At 35.5% G+C, this 9,662-nt stretch overlaps 2 protein-coding genes across 4 annotated transcripts in view; one reads left to right on the forward strand and one right to left on the reverse strand.

The window, feature by feature from the left end:
- The window catches only part of LOC111480538 (putative DUF21 domain-containing protein At3g13070, chloroplastic), an 11,805-nt gene extending 6,843 nt beyond the window's left edge, over positions 1-4,962 (reverse strand). The window contains exons 1-3 of the mRNA XM_023125640.1: positions 4,020-4,962; positions 1,633-1,730; positions 1,453-1,546 (exon numbers count right to left, since the gene is read on the reverse strand). Of these exons, the coding sequence (XP_022981408.1) occupies positions 1,453-1,546; positions 1,633-1,730; positions 4,020-4,583 (756 nt within the window). The 5' untranslated portion in view covers positions 4,584-4,962. The remainder of the gene's footprint in view (positions 1-1,452; positions 1,547-1,632; positions 1,731-4,019) is intronic.
- A 1,680-nt stretch (positions 4,963-6,642) lies between these two features.
- Positions 6,643-9,662, forward strand: part of LOC111480682 (2Fe-2S ferredoxin-like) — a 5,017-nt gene continuing 1,997 nt past the window's right edge. The window contains exons 1-4 of one of the 3 annotated variants that reach the window (XM_023125847.1): positions 6,643-7,003; positions 7,329-7,412; positions 8,174-8,241; positions 9,146-9,252. In XM_023125847.1, coding sequence (XP_022981615.1) covers positions 7,355-7,412; positions 8,174-8,241; positions 9,146-9,252 — 233 coding nt within the window. In that variant the 5' untranslated portion in view covers positions 6,643-7,003; positions 7,329-7,354. Of the gene's footprint in view, positions 7,008-7,328; positions 7,413-8,173; positions 8,242-9,145; positions 9,253-9,662 lie in introns of all 3 variants that reach the window. The other 2 variants (XM_023125848.1, XM_023125849.1) reach the window with 2 other exon arrangements.

Below are 9,662 nucleotides of genomic sequence, written 5' to 3' on the forward strand. Positions count from 1 at the left end.
GGGGGGGGGGGGGGGGGGTGTAAGAAACCACATTCATGAAATATAAAAAAATGTCTAAGGGCATACAAAAAAGATAGCCCACAAAAGATGTCTCAAAACTAACTATAAAAGAATGCGACCAAACAGATAACGACAGAAAGCCCAAAGGAAGAACACCCATAAAGATGCATTAAACCTAGTAACTCCCAAACCTCCTCCCAAGATTTGTTTAACCCCTCTAAAAATTTTACTATTCCTCTAGCCAAATACCCATAGAGCAGCAAAGAACCGCGTGGCACAAAACTCCACCCTTATCCTGAAAGGGAGAGTTTAGAAGCATCTCCTCAATCATAAAACAACAGTCTCTACTACAAGCAAAATTTTCAATTGTCTCACATGTACGTCATCAGGGCTATATTATTATGGTCGATATGCTTAAGCTTGTCCTGATAAAGAATCAAAAGAAAAATAAAGGTAGCCCTTAATTCTCCACAAGTGCAGTCAATGATTCAATTTAACTCATCACATAATTCGGGGAGATAGGAAGAGATAACATACTAATCTCACTCCTTGATGATAAGAGATCCAAATCTCCAATGAATTTGTGCAGAAACGAATGCTTATTTAGGATAGTTTCTATATTAAGAATACACTCAAAAATATAAAATGAAAAAGAAATACCGAAGACAAAGATGTAAATATCTAAAAACGATGCCCATGTCAATGTTAACAGTAGGACAAATGATAACTCGAATTTAAATAAAAATCTCCTACCCATTCAATATAAATGATAAATAAGAGAAATAAAGGGCTACACTTGAGAACCAATAGTGAAGACTACTCAACATATAAATCACAAATTAGTGTAAACAAATTTTTATTTCCTTTTGCTCTCTTTTGAGGGTCTATTTGGCCTCGTAAACTGTTTTTAAAATGGATATTAAGAAACGTGTTCAGGTGGCTCATAATGTTAACGATATTTCACAACTATCTGTAGAATTGTGATAACAAACAAAAGTATCTTCAGTTACTCTAAAAAATAGGTTATTCGTAAGAACAAACTAAGAGAAAAATAAAGGAAAGAAACTAATCTTGGAAAACATATGCCCAAACAGGTTTTTCGCTGAGTTTTTCCTACAAAATAGAAAACAGTCTTTTAGAAATCCAAACCATCCCTAACTTCTTCTAGTCCTTACCCTTTCAAATTGCCAATGACAGCTTTTTCGTTCAACGTCCTTTGAGTTAATACACCCTCATTAAGAAGTTGAAAGAGTTTGTTGAAATTCCCTTGTTCTATCTTCCACTAGATTTCTTGCCAACAATATGATACATTTTTCTCAATAATCAAGTACATGGCAGACATACATACATGTATGATACATATAGGTAGGTAGATGAGTGGGTATGTTTATCAGTAAATCAATTCCAGAATTTATACTTCTGAATTGTTCAAGATAGGGCATTTGTACATACAGTCATCACTCCAGTTGCTGCACTAACACCAGCTTCCCCAAATATTGCAGTTGCAGCCTCTGTGACTAACGCAGTTGCCCCAATATTTACCACACTAAGTACATCAGCAGAATCTAAGATGAGAAAAAACAAGTTGATAAAAACTATAAAATTGGTTGGGACATAATAAAAGAGTATTACGTTGTGCCAATAAGTATGGTCGTGAGAAATCTTGTAACGTCAGTACGAAGCATTTTGAAGACACCATCTTCAGGTTCCTTTTCAGCCAATTCACGTACCTATATGGAATTAAAATTTATAAACTGAAATAAAATGAGAGAGAGATATATAGAGTAAAAAGGAGAAGCAAAAGAGAACCATTAACTTATCAATTTATTAAAATGAGTATAATTACAAAAAGAAAATAAAAATACCCATTTATATTCTTAATTTGTTAAAGTGATAAACCATGTACATGATCCAGAGACAAAGAGAAAGGTTAACAAATACACTGAGGCAGAAGAAAGAACTACTTTTATATGGACATAAAAAGCATTCATTAGCAGAATAATGTACAAAACCAAGAAAATAAGGCATCCCTCCAAATACAAAAACTAGGAAGATTGTACAAGGCTTGCCAATTGGTATTTGTGAAAAAAGGGAAACAATTGCAATAATCAAGTAACACTTCACTTGGTAGCTAGAACACAAAATCGATAAGTTTCATTTACATCTATACTCTCCAAAAAATTGCAATAATCATGGTAATCATACATGGCATGCATCAACGAAGACAAGCTCAAAACAACATAAAGAATATAATCAATGTCGTCCTCTAGACATCATTTAAGCACCTATAACTTGACATGCCTTGTTTTCTTTGCATCTTCTTTATAGCACAGCATGTCTATTTGTCACTAATGAATCTAGCTTGCAAACGACTCATATAAGTTGAAACCTTTGGAGTATGATGATTTTCTAAGGTAAAACATTTTTTTACCATAAAATGAAATTTCAATGTCATGAACTGTTTATAAATGTTACAATACTCATAACATGATTTTCTTAAAGTCCCCCATCAAATCTCTAACAATATCAAAGGTCGAACTACACTTCTCATATATTTCTAGATTATATCAACACTTTTGGTGGCACAATATGGTTCAAGGTAAGATATTACTCTTTGAAGCAAGATATAAGGTAAGCACTGACAAGTCATCCACACAACTGTTGAATTTTATATTCCCTAATGTGCTTCGCACATTCGTAATAGGAGATTTTTTTTTTATAAGAGACAATTTCATTAATGATTGAAATTTACAAAAGGGATGTATAAACCATGGTGTTTACAAAAGACCTTCCCAATTTGCAATGAGGAAGTAAAAATATTAGACAGTTTACACCAAGATATAGTCTGGTAAACAACATTGTCGAAAAGTTTTATGTAGGTCTGCGTCTTTTCTGCAAATATTCTCTAATTTCTTTATTTCCACATATTCCAAAAGAAACCATGATGAGGTTTTTCCATAATAGGGCTTTTGCATTCTTGAAAGGGTGTACGTTAAGACCATATCCAAAAATTCATTTACCTCCCTAGGAAATGTGAGATGCCATCCAAATATATTGAGAATTGTTGTCCAGAAATTCTGAGCATATGTGCATTGCATAAACAAGTAGCTTTGTGATTCGTTTTCACTATTAACTTGTATCACAATTTGGCAAACAGCTCATTAATGTCTTTCTTCCTGAAATCCGCAATGATTTTTTAACGAGATACATTGATTAATGCAAGGAAAGGTAATGAAATACTTACTTCAAAATTTCAATCTTCTTTAAGAATCAACCGTCCATCCGCTCATAAATGTTTGTCAAAGATATCCCATCTCAACCAATCCGAGCATAGTTTAGTGGATAAGACACCAACTACCATTTCAACAATCATTACTTTGATCCTCCACCCACAATGGTTGAACTTTCGGGAAAAAAAAAAAAGGGAAGACTTTCCAAACTAAATCAAAAGGAAGCCTATCATCTACTGATTGCAGCGATAAGATGAAAATTGGCCCTCCCAATCCTAAACCCGTCTTAACAAGCCTCCTTTCCAAACCTCTAATTGCTAATCGAAGTAAAGGAAGCGTGAAGGCAATCAAATGTTGCATAAACCCAATTCGCAGACAAGCTTCGGGAACAAGAAGTTGATATGTATTATCAAGACATTATAATTCAAACTAATTTGTAAGTTTGGTTGAAGGAGTGCTTTCTAAGTAGTTCCCGAACATCGATATTAAAGCCAAGTTGAATATGGCATTTAAAGGGGCCCAGAAGCAGATATATGTACATAGTTAAGGTTGTTTGGTTGAAGGAGTGCTTTCTAAGTAGTTCCCGAACATCGATATTAAAGCCAAGTTGAATATGGCATTTAAAGGGGCCCAGAAGCAGATATATGTACATAGTTAAGGTTGTTTAGTGCTCTTAAGAAACATGCAACAGGTGTATGCAATTGATTGACAAAAGAAACAATTGCATTTATAAATCAAACGACTCAGTCTCAGAGAACGATAATAAATGAAGTGCAAAAAATAGGTTACCTTCCAAGGCCATAGTGTGGTTATTGAAGTCTCAGCCATAGAGAAAAACGCAGAGAGTCCTAAAAGCAAAGCCAAAATCAAACCCTGCTCCTTGAAAATCTTAAGGACCAACAACGCTTTTGGCCACGCATTTCTAAACGACAATATCCCCTGCCCAACAACATCCCTGCCAAAACTAACCATACCCTCAGTTGCCAATACATTTTTACAGCCAACAACGAGCACACCATACACAATTGCAGTGAAAACAACCCCACGCTTAGCAATTTCTCTAACAAAATCTCGATTCGGCTCAGGAACACTTGAACAGTTCGAGTTCGCACTAACCCCACATCCCAAACGAGCTCCATTTGCAAACGCATCAGTTTCTTCATAAACTGTACACAAAATGCTTCCAGAACTACGAAATTGAACGCAATTCGACGAATAAAGACTAGGGTACCGATTATTACTCCGAAAAATCCTTACTGGTACAGCCTTATATCGATAGCAATGCAGAAGAGAAAAGGGTTTCGTGCCAATAGAGAAGGCGGGCGGACCCAAAATCGAAGACTGGAGCGCCATGAACTAAACTTCCAATGACCCAGAACTCAAAATTCAATGCAGCATGCAAATGGGATCGAAACAATTGCGACGAGCGACCTTATAGATGCCCTCTGGAAGGCATTGATCAATTCAAATTTAACGCAAAAGGGGGATTTGGCCGCACCTTTCTTCTTTTGTCGGAACAGGGCAGCGAAAGGAGAAGAGAAAGATTAGGTAGAGATGGGTAGAAGTAGAATCGATTCTAAGCAGAAGCCATGGCTGAATTTGGAGGTGGAAGTAGCCTTAGAGGCATATGAAGGAGGTTGGGTTTCTTCACAAACATGTCAATGGGGGCAAGCCAGATAAATTGAGAATAAGTTAGATGCCCTGAAGAAGATGGCTCAAACGAACAGATGATTTTGTTGTGCATTTCTGGTTTGGCATTTTATATTTTTTTGTTTTGCAAATTTTTTCACTGTTTGTATTTTGGTATGTAAATTAAATTAATTTTAAATAAAATTTGTTAGTAGTTTAAATTACGTAAAAAGCCGATGAATTTTGTATGTTCGGCTAGGAGGGAGGTATTCCATATCTTTCGAGATCCTTTCTGATAGGTCAAAAAGCCAATGGACCCTTGAGAACCCCTTGCATGCTCATGTCACGTTAAAGGTACTGTAAACGAAAAAACTGCAAAATTAGGGTCAATTTCTCGTAATTGATTGGTGACCTTTTTTCTAAAAGATGAATAGTGTGAAATTGTATTAACGCTCACCTCCACCCCAAGGGCTCAGGTCTTTGGTAGGGGTAGAGTTGAGCTAGCCCAGATATAATCTTTCAGTTTCTTTTTGATAAACAATACTTACTACTCATAACGGAAAAGATCTTCATTTATTTACAAACATATATCGTGTGTACTGATTGACCACATGCGACCGATACTTGTTGACAGATGATAGACAGAAGAGTAGGAAGTATATTATTGGCTTATCAAATTCTCTATTGATCTATTTGGTTCGGGAGTCCATATTCTAATACTTTTCCATTTGAATAGACCCTAAAAAACTCAATGAACCAAACTTGATTAGTAACTGGATGGTGGAACAATCTACCCAATTTTCAACCGTCGATGGGTTAGCCCATTTCAACGTGTTCCTAAGAAACGAGAGATACCTGTAGTATCAAATGAGAATTATGAGTGGAGGGTGTGCATGGACTACAAAAGATGCAAGGACCATTTTCCCTTGCCATTCATGGATCATCAAATGCTAGCCAGACTAGTTGCATAACTGTCTTTTGTATGGTTATTTAGGATACAACTCGATCACAATTAGTCTATATACGAGTAACCTTTCAAAATTTTAAAAATATCTTTAAACTTTTAAAGAGTAGATATTTAGAAATGACATTATTGTTCGAATAAGATGTAAACTATTTATCTTTACTCCATCACCTTTCGGTTCATTTCCTTCCACTCCTCTCGACTTTAATCTATGACTAGCATTTTGTAATGATTCAAATCCACCGCTAGCAGATATTAACATTTTTTAGCTTTTCCTTTCGGATGTTCTCTCAAGGATTTAAAACACATATGCCCAAAAAGGAGAATATCTGCTAGCAGTGGATCTGGGGCGTTACAAATGGTATCAAAGACAGACACCGGACGATGTGCCAGTAAGGACGCTAGCCCAGAAGGGGAGTGGATTTGGTGGCGGTCTCTCATCGATTGAAAGAAGAAAAGAGTGCGAGGACGCTGGGCTTCGTAGCGGGGTGGATTGTGATGTCCCATATTGGTTAGGGAGGAGAACAAAACATCATTTATAAGGGTGTGGAAACCTTATCTCAGACGCGTTTTAAAACTTTGAGGGAAAATCCGAAAGGAAAAGTGCATAAAAGACAGGCTAGTAGTGAACCTGAGCCGCATTTACTCTCTTTTTATAGTTTTATGATTAATATTATCTTTAAAATCACTTAAAAATATAAATCAACTTATCTATTATTTAAAATTAATTTCTTTTAGAAATTTAATTGATATAATTAAGTATGAATTAAAATTATAAAAATAAAAATAAAAAATAAATAAATAAAAAAGAGGAAAAACTTAAACCCTGCGTCCATCCACTCTCCCTCAGCTGCAACCTCACGCCGTCACGCCAACTACCGATTGTTTTTTCTTCTCTCTTTCTTCTTTGTTCTTCGATTCAACCATGGCTTAATTTTTGGAATCAGCTCGATCTTAGTTTCGATCCTACCAAAATCCGACGTATTTTGGACGGAAAATTCTGAATCTCTATCTCGCAGAGGGAAGCGCACCTCCTTCTCCTTCTCAAAACTGAGGCCTTCTCCCGAAAGCACACCTCTCAATCGATTGAAAGCCATTATCGTCTCTGTTTCAGCTTCCAGCTGATAGTTTGCAGACACCAAAGAAAATCCAAGTTGGTTTTGTCGGCTGCTCGTATTCTGTAGGTTCATTTTCTATTTATAGCTTCATTTGATTGAAGAATGTGCGTGTTGTAGAGTGAAACTCCATCGTTTTGGGACAGCCCACATTGTAGGTTGATGGCCGGAAATATTTGCTTAATCCACACTTTATATTGCGTCAAGTTTTCAATTATTTGATGTTCTTGATTGCTGTAGGACTGGGGTTAGGTTCTTTGATGTTTGAGGATTTGGTAGCTATGAGTAATTTGGTAAAATTTGAAGAATGTGGTAATTTGATTGGACTTGAGAAAGTTGTTCTGTGATGTAACTTCTATCCCTTATTATGTATTTGGTATGTTCTTGCAGGTGGTGTTGTAATAGCAGGTATTATCATGTCGCTTTTTAAACTTTCAAGGAATGGAGTTCGGATGATGAAAGAGCTCTTCGTAGGTATGCTGTCCTCCCTCATTTTGAAGTACTTTTATATTGATGGTTTTGTTAGTGCACATCAATTTGGAAGACATCTATAGATTGTTCTCTAGATTGTCAGTATGAGGGTCTTTTTACCTTTTGATTGATCCTTCTTCGAGTTTATGTGTTTTTATACGTTTTTTTTCCACAAATTCCGCTTCCATAGAACTGAGTATTCAGTACTTTTGTTTGGTTGCCTTCTCTGGAAGAAGATTAATTTATGGAGATACGTGTATGTGTTCCTAGGATAAAAACAATTTCACTCACCAAAGAGTTGCAGAACCTCGTTCCAGAAGTTGTTAAAGTCCCCTTTCTCAACACTTTTCATAGTCATTTCAATATTAACCCGTCCTTTGTATATTAGTATCCCTTGCTTTTCTTCTTTTAATAATCCCTTTCACAAATCACAATTTAACTATAGAAATTTTAAGAACCTGAATGGTGGAGTTTGGAACAAAGAATCAATTTCGTCATGTTCGTTTAGGACTTGTTCGCTTAAAAAATTACAGAAGTATAAGTCACCAAGAACTTCAGATTTTTTGAAGAAGGTTCATATTTTCTTGCTTCATCTTCAAGTACAATTGTCGATGCTTTGATTTGGATTTGGTGTTTCAGAGATAAATATGATCTTTTGTTCCTCTGTACAATTCCTTTGACATGCTTCTTCATTCAGTGTAACGATGCAGCATTTTTTTTTTTTTGTTTCTGATAATTCTTTTGATCCTCTTTTCCTCTAACAGGGCAGTCTTTACTGGTGGCTAAAGCAAGTTGCATTCGGGGGCCTTTTTTTAAATACTGGCGACCTCTGGTTAGTTAAATTCTAGGAGTGATATAAGTTTGTCCTTCTGGTTTTTAGTTGAATATTCAAACTATTGTGGTTGCTCAAGCTCACAATAAATAGCTAATACTGATATGGGTTAAATCTTAGCTACGTTAGTTTTCAGGTCAATATACATGAACTTTTGGGAAAATAATTTTTTTTAACTGCCAACTTTAGCAATTACTCAACTTACATTTATTATTGACCAAAAAGTTAGAGTTTTGAATCCTCATTCCCACGTGTTGTTGGACTCAATTTTTTTTCCCTTGAATTGGATATGATAAACTATTTTAATGGCTTGTTCTATGCGTTAGAATTTAATATTAGCTGTGCTTTCTATTGATGATTAAGTGGAATTTATTATCAAAGAAAAAGGATAATCAATGCACTATTGGTACTTTTTCATTCTTTTGGGTTCTTCCTGTGCTTCTATCTTTAGTTAAGTTTGAAAATTACTTTTTCTTTCGTCAGTGTTAATCGGGGATTATTTTTTGCTAACATTTGGGGTTTTGGTGGCCTTGCTTTTTTTACTTACCATTAATCAACAAGTGGGTTGCTATAAGGAAAGAAATATTAATCATTCATCTTAATTGGATGTTGGAAACTACTTCAGATTAAATACTCCTAGAATTGTGAGAAAGAATGCTGTGAAATTTATTATTTAATAAAGTATATATTACTTCCAAAATTTGTGGTAAATGTTTTTGTCTTTAAACACTTTCTTCTTCTTCAATCATAATTAAGTATAAATTGGCAGTATCTAGCCTATAGCTTCTGGAGTTAAATTGAATTTAGACTGAAAACTAATAACAATAAAGGATTCTTTAACTATTGAATAAGATATGCGTGCACTAGAGGTGAGTAATTGTAGATCCTCCCCTTTCTTTTCCAGCCACAGGCACAAGTTCAGGTGCTTCAAGGTTTGAAATGGCAGGGGCAGCGTCTGTATTCTACCTCAGGTCCTCAGAATAGCTGTATTGAAGAGAGTGAGCCAGAAACGTAAGTTCTTTTAGCTTTTAACTCTACATATATACGAGAAGATTTTGATGCATAAATATCATTATTTAAAATCATGTGTAGGGTGCACTGTGCATGATATGGGTATGACCCATGTGGCTTTGAATCATTGATTCTGTTCTAGTTTTTGTGCCTTTCTCTCAGATAGTAGATAATAACCCAGTTGATTCATCCCTCATTGCTGATACAGGGTTGATAATAGAGTCTCTTGGAAGTATTTTAGATTTACCAAACATATTTGTGGCTCTTCGGAAGCATCTTTTTAGTTTTTACATTAATGCCACTTCTTCGTACTTTTTGGAGGACCAATATAGATGCTCGTGTAAAACCTTGTAAGATTTTATGTATACATAGTATACAATTGGGGTTTTCCTTTTTCCCCCCCCCCCCCC

The sequence above is a fragment of the Cucurbita maxima genome, unplaced genomic scaffold (assembly GCF_002738345.1).
Source record: "Cucurbita maxima cultivar Rimu unplaced genomic scaffold, Cmax_1.0 Cma_Scf00006, whole genome shotgun sequence".
NCBI classification, from domain to species: Eukaryota; Viridiplantae; Streptophyta; class Magnoliopsida; order Cucurbitales; family Cucurbitaceae; genus Cucurbita; species Cucurbita maxima.